Source organism: Acanthaster planci, linkage group LG16 (genome assembly GCF_054643075.1).
Source record: "Acanthaster planci isolate LZ-2023a linkage group LG16, COTS_SCS, whole genome shotgun sequence".
Taxonomy (NCBI): Eukaryota; Metazoa; Echinodermata; class Asteroidea; order Valvatida; family Acanthasteridae; genus Acanthaster; species Acanthaster planci.
The window spans coordinates 7,943,780-7,962,597 of NC_141792.1; the positions used below are offsets into that span (position 1 = coordinate 7,943,780).

The following is an 18,818-nucleotide window of genomic DNA, read 5'->3' on the forward strand; positions in this document are numbered from 1 at the left end:
AACAACTGAGATTTACAAATCGCCTTTTTTTCTGAATCTTTATGCCAACCAAAAGCCCATGACGGCCATAACGAACGACAGCACGCAAGACACTGACAGCCGTGAAAAAGACGGTGTAAGCAGTCAATCCACAAAAAAATGAAATTATGGTCCGAAAATGTGCGAGTGAAATTCCACTGTGATAGGCCTACTATTATTTTAAAAGATAAATTCGTACTTTTGTCGATATATTCATTTGTGCTCAGCTTCATTTGTGAAGTTTGAGCTTCCTTTGTGGGGTTTCTCTTCCAAGTCCTGATGAAATGCCTGGTACTCAGGCGAGAGGGACGTCAGTGTGCGCCCGCCATTCGGTCTTTGCACGCTGCCGCCATAGGTATGCACAGCCTCGAACAGGCAGCTTGTACAATCGCGTCCGAATCGCTTTGTCCAATTCCGTGGTGTAAGAACTATCGCAACGCGCACAAAATTACCTGAGCAACATTCGCTGGAATCACTGAATCGGCTATATTCATTGTGTAATTAAGCTGCCAGTTCGAGGCTCTGCGTGCCTATGGCGGCAGCGTGCAAAGAGTGAATAGCATGCGACATATGGTCCTACTTTGACGACTTGACACAGATAGTCTTTAAAGTTGAGTTATCTATTTCATTTCGCAACCAACTGCAACATACCAAGTTCATTTTGAATAAAATGCAACACAAGCACCTCGACGACATTTGCATAATAAGAGACAAAATAATGCTGAAGACTATATATTAGCAAAAATGCACATTAAGTTAAACCAACAGAAGGACTTCACTCGGGCTGCAGCATTGCAGCAACGTAGGGATCCAAGTCGGACGTATCGTCTGCTACTACAATGTCGGCTTCCAATTCTGGCGGGAAACTGTAGCCTTGTTTCTTCAGCTCAGCCAGCCTCTTCGCCAACTTCTCCTTCCTCTTTCTGTCCCGCCTCTGCTTTTCTCGCCTCTCCGCGTACAGAACCAGGACCCGATACGCCTGCAGAGCCACCACGATCAGGTTCTTACAGGTGAAGAAGATGTTGGTGTGGCTGTAGGCCCGGAAGTGGGTGATGAGCGTCAGTCGGAAGACCAGGAAGGGCCCATCCTGCAGGATGATGCTGGCCACCACGGACCAGACGTCGCTCTCCAGGCACGTGCAGGCCGGGGTGGCGTCTTCCCGTACCTCGTGCTCTGGCTTGACGGGGATTATCAACCCTTCAACCGGGTCACGGAGGAGAGGGTTAGCAGGGCACACCGGTGCGACGGCCCGAGAGGCGGCTAGGCGCGGGAATCGCTTAAACACCGCCCTCTGCAACAGACCTTTTCTCCTCGACTGCGTCGTCGTTGTCGACGTCGACTCTGATTGGCCAGTGGGCTTGGTCACCGAGCTCCTGGTAGCCGTCATGACCATCGAGAACTGCAGCAGGCTCCAGCTCCACAGTGTGAGAAGGGTGACGACCAACTGGCGGTTGTACCTGATGGCAGGTTCCTTGAAGCCGTCAAAGAACTCGATGATGTCGGACGCTGTGGCGAAGTAGACGAGCAGGAGCTGGGACAGCTCGTCTCGGGTGATGGCGCCCTTTGGCAGCAGCCAACGACCCACGATGAGCAAGAGGGGCAGCATTTGTTCCGTTATTAGAATCCACTCTATGATAACACCGTATACCTGTGGTATGCAACAAAAAATGATGCTGGTAACTTGTGCAGATCTAGACTCAGAGTATCTGGGATGTCATAGCCAGGACTGCCTGTGACAAGTTTGATCGGCTATATTTCGACCAACGTGATCCAAAATACCATAACGAACAGGCCCAAGAGCATGATCGTATCGCTCGTTATCAATAGCCATTTTTGTAAATACAGGGAACCATCGACAAGAATGTAATCGTACGAGATGGAAGAGACTATGTTTGAACGCAACGAGAGATGCAACGGACGTGGTAAACGGTGGGATTTGGGGAAAACGGTTCGACCAGGGCATTCGAGTGGAAATGTATACTGCGCGCGCAAAAAAACTTTTGACCAGTGGTCAGTGTAGTTGTCGTCCAACCTTGGCACTTGTATAAGGTTAGTGTGAAGCGCGCTCACAGTGTTGCGAATTAACGCATAATGCGTTCATGTTCAGACTTATCCCTGGAAACACTGAGACAATCAGCTCCCAAGGATTGTGGGAGTACTTGGGAATGGTGGCAACATTCAAAACTCTCAGCGTGGGCAAGATGATCATCAAAGTCAACCTTCATTAAAAAACTCCCGGTTAAAAATTGGTTTCAGCATACAGGTACTATGGAGCCACGTGGTGTTAGAAAAAGCCTGACACAGTCTACTCGGCAGCCAAAGCATATATTCAGAGAGCAGAATTCAGCCATGCTAGACGTGTAACTCTACACTAGAGGGGTAATTTAAGAAACAAGTTGATAATCTAAAAGCCCGTGGTGAGGTGTACATAGTTATCAGTGATGTTTTCTGTAATCTTCTCTCTACGGCCTTGCAGCCATGAGGCTCTGAGTCAGGTAGTCAGCTACCCGAGCTTGCCCCAAGTTGTCGTTGATTTTGTATCTTGAGATGCCCATCAATTGTAAACCCAAGCACCGAAGATGTGCAAATATCACACAAGTGCTTTTCTTTCATTCTCGCCACGCATTGGCCCTGAAGAGCAAACGGAAAACATCATCAGCAAGACTAGTCTTCGAGCTCCGTGAATGTTGGTTTCATGGGCTTCATGTTAAGCACATGACTGGTGGTATGCAAATTCCTCGTCATACTTTGCTGAGATGAGACGCTGCTGCAGGGGGAAAGGTTTTGAATGTTGTCAGAGGGTCGGCCAAGGCATTTTGGATATCTTCATCCTGAATGCAACAGGGTCATTCGTCCCACACAAATCATTACTTTTGGTTGGCAAATTGTGCCATCACAAGCCGTCTGAATACAAACGCTATGATGCTACACCCTTAAAATTTGCTCTCACAAATTGACCTAGAATCCCAGTTCTCTGGGGCTTGACTCTTTCCCAGTTCAAAACATGCCTCTCTCCTGGGTCATTTTGACTCGGAAAGAGACGGGCTCAACGGAAGGGAGTTTTTTTTTTAGCGTGTAGCGTGCTTGTTGGCAAATACTGTGCCGATGTGATGATGTGTATGCCTATACACATCATCACATCGGCACAGTATATGCTCTTTGTAGCTTTTGCTTTTGTTGCACACGGTGTAAACGATATCTGCTGGTATGGCTTGTTGAAATCGTTGTCGGTAAAACCTACCTTATTGACATCATCCACCATAACACCCTCTTCCGTCGTTCTTTTGGAAGTCGATCGAAGCTCGTAGATTTCGAGTTCGAGCAGCCAGATAGCTGGCACTGAGCCAATCAGGAACACCACTACACCGGGACAGAACCTATGGTCAAGACAGATGTTAATCACAGTTATAGAAGTCAGGAACATCGGTTACGCTCGCACAACAATAAATCTACTTATTGGGCCTGTTTGTTTCACATGGATCTGGATCGCGATACCAGTAATCCAAGAGATGGTTTGCGCTATCCAATCCGCGCCGAGAGGAACAAAAGAGGGCGTGTTTTTTGGTACTCACATTGATCTCCATTATATAGACTGGATAGGACATCACAATACGGGAAATCTGTCGCCCCTTTCCAAACGCGCACTGGGTCGACAGATTTCGCGCATTGTGACTGGCCAACGCGTTGCAAACTCTTGGAGGCGCGCTATTGTGAAACGCCCGTATTGCAAAGTGCATTTTTCGAAGGCCCGTTTAAGTTACGTCATGCGGTACGAAAGTGTCCACAGGTGCGCCCCAGATTAGAACGTTCGGCATGAGGAAAAAAATTCACAGTCTTTATTCAAGCCTTGCAATCAAGTCATTCCGTTTACAACTGCGCAGTACCGTATCACATTGCGCATGCGCAACTCTATTTTGTTTGGTGACTCGCTATCCAGAAGTGATAAAAGTAGGGGTGAACAGAGACAGCTTCTCTTGAGCTTAACGATTATAAAGTAATACCTTCGACCGGAGGAAGGCCTATTGACTATGAACAATGCACTGAGAACGAATCCATCAAGCACCGGACTGTGAAAATCAGCCTTGTACGCATGATGAGAGCAATAATTACTCATCGAGACAATGAAAGCCCTTTCATGTTTCACCGCGAAAAAACCACCCATAATAACTCATCAGCTCATTGTCCGGAGTCCTTCGAGTTTAATATAAACCGTCTTCTATTACGTTCTATAACGTCATGCCATGTTGCAGCAGACAATGTCGTAAACTTGTGCAGAGAGACTGGAGATGACGCAGATCAAATATAAAAATGCCCAGCCATGGAAATTAGACGGGGGGAGGGGCTGCTGACGCCATACTGGGGGCGCTGTTTATGATACGATGTATACATCTTTTATGTGTAGGTCTATACGTACACCCTTGCACCTTACATGAAAACAGGGTATCCATTTTCTTCACCGATCCTAATGTCGTGTGCACGAAATAAAAGAAATACTGAATGCCCTTTTAACTTTTAAACAACGTTAATAGTTTCCTTGCAATATCTCGAAAGGTTTGAAAATTTTTGTGGCAGTGTAGATCTTCACACTTGGTACGTGAAAGACATAACCACTCCGAAAAAATCGGCGAGCCAGTTCGCCAGTCCAAGAGCGCTTGCCGAAAACGAAGATTGTCCGGGGTCGTTCGGGAACTGCAGTGCAGGGAGGCAAGGCCTGTCCGATCAGCGCAGCCATATTCCACGCTGACTACTTTGTTCTCGTGCGAACTTGCTCTTTTTGAAATACTGAACGGCCTCGTTGTGCAATTCCGTCAGCTTTAATGGGTTTGGATGTTTGTGCACTGAAGTATGGCAAACACGGGGCAAGTTAAAAAAGTCTCGAGGTAATTTGACTTCGAAATCATCAATACGTCCGACTGATGCCACCACGTTTTTAATAAACAGTCCCTTGTCGTATTGCAGTGGAGTAAATCAGTGTGTCGTGATCGATTAGCAGGTTGTTTACTTTTAAACTGTCGTCGGATGACTTGACAAATATCGCAATAACAAAACAGCACGCGCCCCGGGCAACACACGAAACCAGCCGGCGGCAGAAATCTCGAATTGGTTTTGACCGATCTGGGGGTGGCGAGCATGCAGGAATAAATTTGACGGGTGGATTGAGGTGTTTTCCAGGGTTGACAGTAATTAACCCTGTCCGTCAAAAAGGCGCACGTGTAATGTTTAGATGATCAATTGTTCTTTAGTGGTTGACTATATCATCAGCTCCGTCGGCTGGCACTGAAATGTCTGAAGCCTTGTCCATTCAACAATTGGACTTACTTTTGTTGTCATTTCCCTTGACGGAGAAATTCCAGTCAATAGGAGACTTTGAGAAGCTTTGTGGCGGCAGACAAACCAGCCCTTTCCAGTATTGTGCGCACGCTCAAAACTACCGCGCATGCCCAGAACTGGCAAAAAGGACCAGTTTGTCTGCCGCCACCAAGCGTCACAAAGTCTGCCATTGTATCGACTGATGAGTTCAACAATAGAATTCTTTCATTATACGTCGAACCAGTTGCATTCCTATTGTGCCAGTTTATCCACACGCAACATCTAACTTTCTTCCATTCGTGTACGGCCCGAGTTTAGCAAATGAAGCTCATCATTCAAATTAATCTGACCTCATATAAACTGCTTTTCTCTGTTTTCTTCCTTGGCGCCCAGAGTGAACATTCTGTGTATCACTTTTAACATCAATATCGGGGGCAGAGCTGCATATGACGACATTAATTTGTTAGCACAGCTCCGCCGGAGAGAGCTTGATATCGAAAACTTGTTGACAAAGTCAACAAGCTCAGATCAATACGTGGCAATGAGGTTCTTGGGCTATATGAGGGCTGGCTCGGCTCTATACGTAATTAGGGCAGCCCGAAAACTGGAAAGTTCAGATAATTATAAAATAGTTCGGCAAACAGTGCTGTATTGATCCAAATGAAGGTCATAAAGCGTATATGAAGCCATTCAGTATCATTGGGTTGATGAAGTTCTGATGGACTGATTCAAGTTTGGAGGAAGGTTAAGTTTGGGTTACCCTTTTCCTGCAAACAAGTAATGAGATCACTGCCAAACAGCAGCGTATTCCGCTGGTGTCAGCGGTGGGGGAAATTCAAAAGCAAAGGCGGCTTTTTTTTTTTTAAATTGGGGCTCTTTCAACATGATGTTAGAGAAGAGAAAAATCAAAACCTTACTAGCGGTCCTGACATCCTTGCTTTTGTTTCGTGGTGTTGTTTTCTCTGGGATTTTGTGCTAATGATTTGATAAATAAATAAAGCGATTGTTTTCTTACCTATGAATTATGCTTTATAACAGAAAAAAAATACGTCAGGGGAGCAAGTTCCCCCCGCTGCCCCCGGCTAGATACGTCACTGCTGCCAAAGCTTGAAAAAGGGGAGGTGGGTCTAAAATGGGAGTTAACGATTAGAAGCCAAAAATGGCTCTTGAAATTTGCTTGCGAATCAGTCAATTGCTTTTCTTAAGTCTGTGAACAAAACTAACGCTATGTCGATATACAAGACGACCAAAGCCGAGGCAAGGACTAGTAGGATCGAGTGCATGGGCGGGTAAAGGTATAAGCAAGCAAGGAACGACAACCCAGTTTGAGGTGGACCGCGGGCAAACCGCGAGCATAATCTTTCACTCACACAAATTTTTTTATTTATTTTTCTCATGGGTAATGGAGGGATTAATGCGGTAAAGAGAGCTGTTAAAACAAAGGATGAAAGAAAACGATCGTTGCATGAATTGACAGCACAAAATAATCAGATTCTCAACAGCCGAAAAATAAAAGCAAACTCAGGAGAACGGGCTGGGAATTCACCGAAAGTAATCATGAATCATCAAACAGAAAACTGTGCAAGTCGTCGTTGAGCCCTGAATGGCGAGTTTGCCTGGGGGCGAATCTGCCATGGCGAGTCGGTTATCACGGGGCGAGATGTAAGGAGCGAGTCGGCCAGGGGGGTGAGTTGACTTGACACGGGATTATAGAGGAAATCCCCCTCGCCGGTGAAGTGGGCTGTCTGCCGGAATTGGCAATGACAAGAAGACCATGAGCTGGAAAAAGAACGACGGCAATTCAAAGGTTCTCCTTACCATTTCCACTCGCCTCCCTTGTTCCAGACCATGGTGAATAGCCCCTCGATGACTTGGGTCAGCGTGGCTAAGGTCAGCAGGTAGTACGTGGTGTCTTGCTTGAGAAGGACCACCAGGTGGATCAGTATCATGGTGTGCCCGGCAAACAGGAGCCGCGTCAGCACGGCCTTGAAGACCGAAGCCCAGATCGCTGTCCGCGCCATGCGTGGACTGGACGCTAACGCGTCAAAATACAGCTACGACGGTTTGTCGTCGAAGATGAAATCTCCAGTACCCTATGGGCAGCTGTACCCCGTATATCTACCAAGATGAGCGCATACTACACGTATTTGTAGCAATCTCCGATTGTTTTTTCCGCGAAAAGAGTAATTCTGAGAGCATAGGTTTTGAAGTTAGATGACGGGATTTTTCCCAATTAAGTGAGAGGTATCCCCTGTGCCTCAATTACGTTCGTCAGTGAAGTTAAAAGATTCGCTTACAGCACGGCGCTGGGTCTCACGGTTTGTAATATAATTACGTGCGCTTGCCTCTGATGGGTAGTCTTGGCACGTGGTTTGGCTGTACGAAGAAGCTCAAGAAACAAGTAGAGTTCGATAGTTTAGGCAGGGACTCTTCTGAGCTCGTATTCGTTCGGCTTTCTGCATGAGACACTTTGGCTTGTATAGTAGTCTACCGCGAGTGGGTTATCCACAAAGAGGTAAGCTTCGAAGCCTTTGGGAGCGAATGTGCAGCTCTGTAGTTTTTCCGTATACGATGGTAACATCGACGGGGTCTGATATGTGCTCAGCTGTCTGGTTGAGAGATGGGAACGAGGGAGTGCCGACCATTCGACGCCATCAGCCGTTCACACCGCACGTTGAGCTGCTAGATGGCACTGACGTGTGCCTGTCTCTTCTCTTCCTACAGTTGCCTGATCGTTCTGAAAAATCACCAGGTTTCCTTCGCCGATTCGGTAGTCATTCTTCACTAATAATAAATATGCAGCAACGTACTTTACACGACTGCAGATAGTTTGACGATAAGCACAGATTCAAATTGAAGTCTTGGGGCATCACGACACTTGTATTAAGCTGCAGAAAAGAATACGAATACACATACGCCTACATTCTTACAATACCTTGGCAGATTCGTCCATGTTTGGGGCCTGCCGCCGTTAAGTAAGCCATCGAGCCAGTATCACACAAACGGGCTAACGGTTTGCACAGGATTGGGTTCTCTCGCTTTGAAGAGTCCTGTCTATCAAAATTGACAATCCTGTACAAGTCGCTCTCTTTTGCGGCAAAGGGGCATCGATATCGAAGAGTATAATCCTGTAACTCTTGCCAGCGTCCCTCGCTGGTGTCGTCTTACGTTGGCAGGTATCATTTCGATGATGCGGCTGCACGCTTTGCGCGGTATGTGCTCCGGCTTCCCTGTTTGATCTCCGCTAGTAGAATCTGTAACTCACTCTTGGCGACGTCACTACCAGGCTGCACTGTAGTACTACGGGTTTTCCTCTGCGCAGCCAATCAGTCCAGTGCTGGACATTAATCATTCATCGCGGTGATGACGTATACCCAGGGAGGGGTTTGCCTTAAAACGATTGAGACTGCTGTTCCCCCAGTACAAGCTCTTACATTTTTGTTTGGATTGTCTCGCCTTGTTTTATAAGTTTTAAAAATCGCGGGAGGAGTTCGAAATACTGTCATAAGAGTGCCGTCACAGGCCTTTGGAAATAAGTTCGAATCCTCCTCTGTAGGCTTACTTGGCACATAGCTCTCCTCAGGTACAACAGGTTATTAAGCGGCCTGGAGTGGCCGTCGTCAACCGACCGAAGGTCGCGCTTGCCGGCGGCTTCCCGCCCCCTGTACGCACGTTAATCGTTTGTGGACAGTGTTCCGGCTCACACCCACCTAGAACTCATCATTCGCCGCTGTCGCTAGGAGAACGTACTCCCACGGGCAACAGCAAATGAGCAAACACCAATGTCGCTGGCTACAAAAACAAACGAAGTGGCTTCGTGCGATGGTTCGTGGCTTCGAAATTTAACCGAATTAGGCACCTTGGCGTAGTTTCGCTCGATGGCGCGTGTGATAGGATGAGCCGACGTTTTGTACATTCGCTATTTAATTGTTTAATTGCCCCAGACAAAAATTATGTAAATTTATGTCTGTTCTCTCAATCCAGTACAGGCTCAAGTGGGCGAGGACTGATTGTAAGCACAAAAAACCAACGACTTGATTGATGATTCGCGTTAATCTTTAACTGTGAAAATCCTGTCTTGATCCTTCTTCGTGAGAAGAACAAAGGAGCCGGCAGATTCGTGAGGTCGCAGAGACCAAAACGGTATAAACCGTACCGCCAGCCCAAGATTACTCAAACCGGCGTTTCGTCGTTTCCTTGGTCCCTAATTCCTTTTGAAGTCTGTTGCTTTGCCCGTGCTGTGTCTGGTGTCGATGTATTTCTAGTGCGTACTTTGTTATTTTCCATGTACTGCGGTGGCCGCCGACGTTATGGCCGCTACGAACTCACCACTCACTGCACTATAACGTTTGGGTCCGTCTATAGGCCCTGGGGTTTGAGCTCCGTGTTTCACCGTCTTGGCCAAAGAGTGAATATTCACTCTGTTCGAGAAAAATTCAATCTCTCCGATTAAAACTAAGGACCAGACGAAATGGAGTGAAATTTCGTGACTCCAAAAGATTGAAATTTCACTCGAACTTCCTCTGGAAGGCGCTATTTTCCGCCTTGTTCAGTCTAAATTCAGAGTGATTTTCACTCTGAAACGTCTTGTCCTTAATTTCACTCTTTCCTATTTAGAGAGAGGTATGGACTGGTCTTAAGCAAAATCATCGTCAAAATTAACTGAGCGTGTAATAAGAGTCCCGTAAACTCGTCTGCAGGGCTGTACTCCCACACTTTGTAGAGGAAATAAAAAAAAACCTGGAGAGAGGGAAGAAGATCTGTATACTTGGCGTGAAAGTAAACAAACGAGTGAAAAACTCAGTCTCAAAAAGGGAGTAGCTTATATTTAACCACTCCAAAGATTGAAAACAAAAGAGCTGTCCTTTAAATAAATGGCTCCTCTGATCCTTCAGAGTGTTTTTTTTACTCTTCTAGAGTGGTTTTTCACTCCAGACTTTGGGGTGTTTCTCACTCTTTTGGAGGGGATTTAGGCCTATGAGGGACTCGCTCTTTTTGAGAGTGAGTTATTCACTCTTTGGCCTTTAGAGAGGCAGAAACGCGCAATTGTGACGTCAGATCAAAAATCCCGTCTGCAAATTTGCAAAAGTTGAGCGCAATCGTTTCAAGTGAATTTTCGACTCCCAGCTGGATCGGTATGTAGGCTTATATACCCCCAGGCCTGCAAGGCGCCATTTGCTGTCCTAGCCCGGGCATATGCCATGAGATGAGACATACGAATGAGCACCACTTCAGAGTCTATTCGGCACTGCCGTCAGTGGTGGTAATGATGCATACAAGGGGGCAAAGAAAGGGTAAATCGGAACTAATAAAAAAATGGATCTTCCCGGGATAATTCAATCAGCTTTGACTGTGGCACGCCGCATGCATTAATCAGAGATAAGTGTATAAATAACAAACCCCGTGCAGCCACGGCTAACCGATTTGTCGCTCTCTGTAAAATCCACTCACTTGGGAGGTCGGCCCTTGTGAATCCCGTTGGATTAATATTGACACGCTGGGGATCTGATGGCGGCCGGCTCGCCGCGCGATGACAAGGCGGCACGCGACTGAACGAAATCCGACATTGTCTATGGAAATAATTCTCCGGACGCACGTTTTATCGGAGCCGAATACAGAGCAGACCAACCAGCTATTCGAGATAATAACAATAAAAAACTCTTAAATTGTCCGTTCTATCAGTGGTGGGGGCATCTCGTCCAATTATCAAGCAATCCAATTTATTCCCATTTCGTGATAAAATATCTGACATTGGGATCTGCACTGCGGCAGGCCACAATGCAATGCAATGATCGTAATGGAAACTTTGTTCATTAAAGTTGTAACCCAGGGTTCAGTGCAAGTAACAGAAACCGTGAGAAAATACAAGTCGCAAACAACGTAGGGGACCATTAGGCCGGTTGTTGGTTGAAGGCGCGGTGCGTTAACCTTGCTTTTATGAGCCTCGGGATAGACCAGGAGAGGGAGCAAGTTTCTTAGCAACGGAAGCTTCTTTGGTCGGACAACTCCGCTGGTCCACAAACATCAGGAAATGCACGCGCTGCGGCCGCATCGCTGCCAACAAAATGAACAGTGTCAACCAATATGGCTCATTTCAACAGATGAGGGGGGCTTCTGCTCGAGGCGGATAGATTTAGATTGCTTTTAAAGATGGGAAAGGCATTGGACCCTTAATGAAATAAGTATGTGGACGACAACGTTACCCTATCTCCTTAACTTCATTCGTTTCCATTTGATATTTGTCTGCATTTTAAGGTGGCTGAATTGAAATCAACGTCAATTTGGGTTTTTTTTTATGTTAGGCGTCTCCTTTAACTTCAACCACATAAGTACATGTATATTCATTAAAAACTCGTCAATTCAAAGGGAAATCATTCAAGAGCGGCGTCGTAAGACCTAGGTTGGGACATGACTCAAATGAAAAACTGCCCGGTATTGGAAATTTGCAAATGGGGGGGGGGGGCTGACACTAGGGAGCGCAAACCATGACACAAAAGTAAATCTTAATATGCATACCGAAACATACATCGAAACGGCGTATTCAAAGCTTTTTGTAATTTCCCTCCCCTTTTCACTGCAATTGAACACTTTTGGCTGTTGAGAAGTTTCAAAAAGTCCCGAAGCCCCGATTTTCCACTTTACCAAGGAAAAGTGCCGAGGTGGTCTAACAGTTCATCCCCTCAGGTCAAACAGAAGAGGGGGGGGTATATATGCACTTCCATCCCCTGGGACATACGGCCCAATCATCTTTTGAAAAAATGAAGGCCATTGAACTCCCATAAGAATACCTGATCCTCTTTCAAATGAATGCAAAAAAGAACTACAATAAGTCGATCCAACGTCGCTATAATTGATCCAAGTTAATTAAATATGCCGACTGCAGATGTGCAATTTAAAAAGCCAGACCAACATTTTGGATCGCGAAAATTACAAGGTACATGAACTCACGCAGACGAAGAGTTGTGTACGCTCTTGGCGGTAGTTGGTCTTTTAAGAGCCGATTCGAGATTCCAAAAAAGCAGTAATTCGAGAGCGAATCGTGCGCGGAAGTAGGCCACACTGATAGGGCGGTCCTCGAGTGGACACGCACTACTGTTCCCGAATGACCTCGGATGCACCTCATGTTGGGCACGCGCAGTCGGAGTACTGAACAGGTTGCAACACATGCAAGGAAAGTACTCGAAGAAAAAGGAAAGCAAAGACAAGTATTTTTTTAAATTGTATATATATATTTGTCTTCTCCAATCGAAACTTGTCCATCCCGCCTCCTTTACGGGTACACAATGTCATAGCCACCCCTCTACACTAGTCAACTGAAATTGCATATATTTTATTTGTCGATCAATTTCGAATTCACCTGAAGCAGAAAAAGAGGAGGAAAAGAAATGTACCCCTCCCTCGATTAATTTCTTACTCGAGCAGTTCAGCTCGTATATACTTCGCATATATAAACCGCGTTCTTATTTTTTAGATCAAAAAGTTGATTTTTAATAGCTCACTTCAAAAATGTCGTTTTACATTTTTTCTTCGCAGGAGCTGTTTCTGTACTCGCAATGGTATACAATACAGTGGCATCCCCGATTCGTATATCTTCGGTAGCAATAGTTCACAATATGTATATAATAATGAGACAAGACAATTTATAAAGAAAGAATAGTGAAAAAATAACAAATCAACAGCATCCAACGAACCCGCATAAAACTCTAAAATAATATATCCATTTTTCTCTTTAAGTTTTCTTGTCGTGAATTTCTTTCACCACTCACTGCAGCACTTTTCTCTGAAATGTTTTTCTCTCTTTTTTGTCATTTTAAGTCACCTCATTTCCCTCCTGAAACAGCAAAAAGTTCCAAGCCGCCAAATAACCTTGGGCAAAAACTCTCTGCAGTGTACATAGGTTCCCAACTGCTCTTTTGCTGGTTTTAAATCCGATATGCATTGAACTGGGTCATGAATACACAAACGATGAATATGCATCACTGTATAACATCAGGTCAAAGGTTACTAGTTAAATATGCCACGAATGAATCTTCAAGGAGAGTGACTAGTTCTATAGTTTGCTTTGTATGTTGAAAATGATGGGAACTGTTCATTTCACCCAACAACAATCCCAACAAGGTGACAGTTTTGAGTGCAACATTTTATTTTATACAAAAGGCATCCTCTGAAAGGCGATTATGTATACTGAAAAAGACTACAATTAATTAGTAAAAGACCTCACCACAAAATGGACAATTACAGGGGGAGGGCATTTCCAGAAACTCGACAATGTACATGACATTTTTCTTTGGGGTAATGGTTAGCATTAACGTAGGGTCCCGTGTGACAGGCTTTCAAATAATTGATAACACAAAGAACCGCCACATTTGTGAAAATTATCGTGTGAAGCGTTCTGAAACACTACATGAAGGGAGACACAGAAAACTTACATCTGTGTGCTTGTCCGGAGAGAGAAAAAGGAAAATATCGTGAACACCCCTGTTTTTGTAATGGTACATTCATGGCAGCAAGAAACACTCTATTGTCTACTGTACAATCGTCTTCCATGGTGAACTGCACATTAAGATTCTGGGTAAAACCGTCCAAGAAATCAAATATAATTTAATATAACAAATTCTCCAGTCAAATTTGACTGCCAACATAACAGAGGAAACGAGTCGAAATGAAAACAAAAAAGGAACAGAAACCTTGTCAAATTATGCATCCACAGTGCTGCATTACATACATATTTCCTTTTTTCAATTTTATCTCAAAATTGTAATTTTTTTTTAAATTTTTATTTTTTAACTCTTGTCCATAAAAAAGCTCAGGGGATGCCACATACGAAGTTTCATAAACGATGGTTTAAAATTGTATTACTTTCTGGTGAAATTCTGGGATGCTTTTGAAGCGAGAAAGATACAAATACACGAAAAGCACAATGTGAAGATGGGGTGAGCGGCAACTTGCTAGTCAGGCTTTTGATTGGTACCCAGCAAGGTCCAGAACACACGACACAAGGTGGGTAACCAGTGAAGAAGGCCACAACATCTCCACTGGTACCCAGCCGGCGTCTCGGTTAATTGCCCGGCATGGGGCACCAGGTCAGTTAAAAAAAAGTTGCAAAAACGATGCCGAGTCGTAACTGTCGTGGTTGCATGCAAATCCCGTGGGATCAAACAGCATCTGTCTTCCAGTGTGACCGCTGCAGAGGGGACATGTAGCAGTGCGGTTAAAAAAAAAAAGGTGGGCGCGAAAATAGCCAACAGTCTCTTTTGCTGCCTTTACAGTCTAAGTGCACACAGTACAGAGGCCGGCAAACACTCAAACTCGCCTAGTGAAGTGGCCAGTCTTTCTATCAACTGGCAAAAAGTCGTGTCCCGAGTCATACATGGTGTCCCTCGCACCAACCACTGGCAACGCTTACAAAATCTGGAAGCGAGACGGTCACTGTAAAACAAGGCATAAATCATTTCAGAGATACACGCATCCACCTGCCACCAACACCTCCCGATCTTTGCTCACTCCCGTCACACCAACTTCACCTGTCCTTTTTCTTTTTTTGATAGGAAGAGCTCAGGCAATTTGTTTTTTTTTTCCAATTAACTTCTGGAGGGGTGCTTTTTTTTTTTAAACTAGCGGGGCTCTTCATCCGCGTCTCGTAGCCAATCGAAGAAGCTGGTAACGGACTTCAGGGCCACACCCTTGCCGAGGGCCTCGTTGGGGTCTGTACTCTTCTGCCAGGCGTAGAAAGTCTCCTCGGGGATGACATCCTCGTCGTAGAGGACATTGAAGACGTGTCCTAGTAGTCCTGCAAGTGGGAGAATTGCCAGACCATCAGAAAAGAAAACATCAAAGGGACCAGGCGATGATTTTTCTTTCCTCCTGCGCTAATTTCTTTCCTGATCCACAATCTGCCTTAAAATTCAAGAAACCTAATAGATACGCTTTTGGGGCTGGTGCATCGACAAGTTCCCTTTTTTACACACTTGAAATCGTCCATGCCTTTTGGGACAAGACAGAGCTCTAATGCTGTGATGTCGTTCGGGGAAGTGAACATACAGTTTTATGTCTCTCTGCTCAACTTGTGAACTTGAAATTTGCCCAGTGAAAATATTTCTGAAAAAGGGTTTCTCGTTGGCTTATCGCCGTCTCCCTGCACATCAAAGAATCCCCGAAGAAAACAAAATGTTTGTGCTGATTTTTTGGTGCAAATCACTGAAGTTTTCACTGTCAAATGATGCAAAAGTTTTCCCATGAATACGGAAATATGAATTAAATCCCGAAGGCACTACAGTATCTTTAAAACAGCAAATCAAGTCTTACAAAATAAGGTTAATTGAATCACAAAGGTGCATTTCCAACGGCTGTCGTGAAGAATTACATAACAAAGTGTCTTTAATGATTAAACTATGCCTATTACACATAGTGGTTTCATTTTTCCTGCTTAGCAGAACATATTCTCTTTAAGCAGGTCGGGAGGGGGGCAGAGACCCTTATCACTTACTGGGGGGATTTTCTAAGCTCTGGTTTAAGGCCTGTACTGCGTAGAGCGCTTGGAGTTCAAGGAAGTTGTCGTTGTTGATGTAGCGTTTCAGAATGGACATCCGGGTGGTAAGTAGATCATGGTTCATTCTACAGCTCTCTGCTTCTCCTAAAGGGAGGATGAGAGAAAAAAATTTCATTTAATAAAATGAAGGCAAAAGCCAACAGTTGGGGAATTTTGGAGAGATGCTACGACAGGTTCTTTTGGAATGTGCAAACAGTTTTGGTTAAACCCCTTCGCGCCGGTAATTCTTTAGACCGTGACTGCTGGGCTGTGGTATGCCCTTAATGGAGGCCTTTGTCCATCAGCAGGCCCCACTGAACCAGCAGCTGCATGGTGAATAGACTGTATGTGTGGCATGCACTAATCCTCACACAAATCCACGGCTGTCAACAGTTCCCGGTGCGAAGGGGTTAATTAAACTGACAACAGAACTGTGTACCAGCCATTTTTTGAGCAGAGTATCGGGTATCGGGGTACCAGTTGAAACCCTGATATCTGTGACAAGGTACAGGCTATTTTCAGCAGTGTACTGGGTACCAGTCTAAGCCCTAATATCTGCAGCCATGCACCAGCAATTTTCAACAGTGACGTGGGTATCAGAGTACCAGTTGAAACTCCAAACTCTGCAACACGGTACCAACCAATTCAAACCCCAATATCTACCAAATGTACTCATCTACTGTAAACCGGGTAAATTTGGCACAAGCCACACCCCTAGGTTGTAGTCGTCATATCTTCACAATGCGCTATATGAATGATATACGATTCTCTCAAATCATTCTACCAAAGTAATTTTTTCATAAAATACTGCTGGAGGCTTGGCCTGAAGGATCTTACGCGAGTAAAAACTTCTTATAATCCTTTCTTGTAGTTTTTCATTAATTTCCAGCAACCTGCCAAAGTTGCCCTGAACCACATGGTAACGTTGGCTGCACTTAATTAAACTCTAGCTTGCAATCAGAAGTGGATGGATGGCTGCTACTACTAGATTAGACCTAATGCTTCATGTGACAACCATATCCAATCAACAATTAAAAATAATTTGTTATTGGAACAGACTGCCAAAGTTACCCCGGTTGACCGTACCCAAGTCCTAATAGAACCTAACGGGATGAGGCAGTTCTTTTCGTCTAATCTTACTTACGAAGAGCGATATCAGATCAAAACCACGACGTTTTTGTACTCGCCTTGTATTGTGCTTCGGACAACCACCGTCACTAAGGCACGTATAAATAACCTCTGTCTTTCCTGGCTGGCCCCAATATTCAGGTGCTTCTGTAGAGAGGCAGAAAATGGGCAAAGAATGGATCTCGATCCGGAGTAAAGCCATTTATGATCTTGTTCCTCGTATCTGTGCTCTACATTGTGAACTGTTGAATGGGATGGTATCAGACTATTTTGGGGTTCTCGTGGGGTTCCAATCCTGTCAGTCTTGCAATAATAAGGCACGTTTTATCAAAGATTCAGTTCATTCATCAGACTACAGGTAACAACGTGTCAGGATATTTGGTTTTATTCCTCCACTGATGCCCGCGGATTCAAAAATGAGAAGCAGACACCGCTTTCAAATCCAATATGGTCAACTCCAGAAGAGGGTTCATTCTGATTAGTTTGAAATTTTCCACTTTGTGACGGTATGGAAGGAAAATAAGAGAGGAAATTAGTTGGTCTTGGGCAAAGTTGCATGCATGATCTTTGTCAACCTTGTGATGAAATAATTTAGTCTGTGACTGACTTTTTTTCAGGACCGAACCGCACTTGAGCTACAACTGTCCCCAACAAATCAATCAAGGCAACTTCTATTCTGTTGCGACCTTAGATTGGCCGTCAAAATTCTGAGGTCATGACTGAAAGTGTTCCTAACCAGCAAGGAACAATCGCCGTCCATCTGCATGATGCTACATGGGTGACATGAACACGCTTGCGATCAATGGGTGTCAAGACGCTGCCTGTTTCGCAGTAACCAATTGTTTGCACTTGTAGGTTTCCTACGCCTCAAGGACAATTATTAAATTCCATGACTTTTCCATGACCAAATTATGAAAATCCATGACCCAATAATGCAATTTCTTGGGACTATTTGGACTTTCAAAATTGCGAATAAAAAAATCACGTATTTATGCACTTATTTCTGATAATACAAATCACACACAGTGTTTGAAAAATTCCACAACTTTTTTTTACTTTAAGACATTTTCACATAATTCCGTGACTTTCCCAGGCTGAGCACTAGTGTTTCACTTGATGATGATGAATCTATCATTGCACAAGAGAATCACAGGTCGACCCGACAGTAGCTTTATTAAGATACATTGCAAGTTTCAGAGTCGTCAGCCTTCTCTTGCAACGTTTGAAAGAAAAGCCTTCATTTTCACAAAGCTGGTTTTGACAAATCAAATCAAAAGATGTAATCGAATCGACACTTTGATTAATTGACCGAAGTGACCGACAAATGCCCTGCCCCTACCAGCAGCGGGTACAATGTCTCACCTGGATCCAGTCGAAAACGCTGTTGTTGACGTTCTCGGCGCTGGTCAGAATGCAGCCCAGCTCCCGCCGGATCAACCTGACCCACTCCTCGTCCGTCACAACGTTATTGGCGTTGGCGTCCCCGCCGCTGTTTGTCGTGCTGCTACTCACAGCGGTTAACGTGAAGTCTAATTTCTGCGACAAGAGCAGCCAACAGCCGAGGCCAAACTTTTTTCAATCAAATTCACATTTATTTTCATACTTGTACAACGTCAATGACAGCCAATGACACAGCTATGCACAGTATTGAAGACTTATTGTTCATGTGATTTAACCTCAACCTTGCTTGAAGCTACAAAATACTCCTCGTAATGAACGGTAAACATGAAGTTCCCCAGCATCCATATATGTTATAGGTGTCTGCTGTTCTTAAACCCGACTGCTGTCAGAACGCTGACATCAAAGGGACTCGGCACAACAGAAATACAAAGAG

At 44.7% G+C, this 18,818-nt stretch overlaps 2 protein-coding genes across 5 annotated transcripts in view; both read right to left on the reverse strand.

The window, feature by feature from the left end:
* Positions 1-85: 85 nt before the first annotated feature.
* Positions 86-8,704, reverse strand: LOC110986542 (transmembrane protein 26-like). The gene is made up of 3 exons (XM_087147574.1): positions 7,147-8,704; positions 3,260-3,395; positions 86-1,666 (listed from the first exon to the last, which is right to left on the reverse strand). The coding sequence occupies exons 1-3, from the start codon at positions 7,347-7,349 to the stop codon at positions 794-796; spliced, it is 1,212 nt and encodes a 403-aa protein (XP_087003700.1). The 5' UTR covers positions 7,350-8,704; the 3' UTR covers positions 86-793.
* A 3,938-nt stretch (positions 8,705-12,642) lies between these two features.
* Positions 12,643-18,818, reverse strand: part of LOC110986533 (eukaryotic translation initiation factor 4 gamma 3-like) — a 42,631-nt gene continuing 36,455 nt past the window's right edge. For all 4 annotated transcript variants that reach the window (XM_022248469.2, XM_022248468.2, XM_022248467.2 and 1 more), the window contains exons 27-30: positions 18,347-18,520; positions 17,044-17,131; positions 15,815-15,961; positions 12,643-15,118 (exon numbers count right to left, since the gene is read on the reverse strand). In XM_022248469.2, coding sequence (XP_022104161.2) covers positions 14,943-15,118; positions 15,815-15,961; positions 17,044-17,131; positions 18,347-18,520 — 585 coding nt within the window. In that variant the 3' untranslated portion in view covers positions 12,643-14,942. The remainder of the gene's footprint in view (positions 15,119-15,814; positions 15,962-17,043; positions 17,132-18,346; positions 18,521-18,818) is intronic.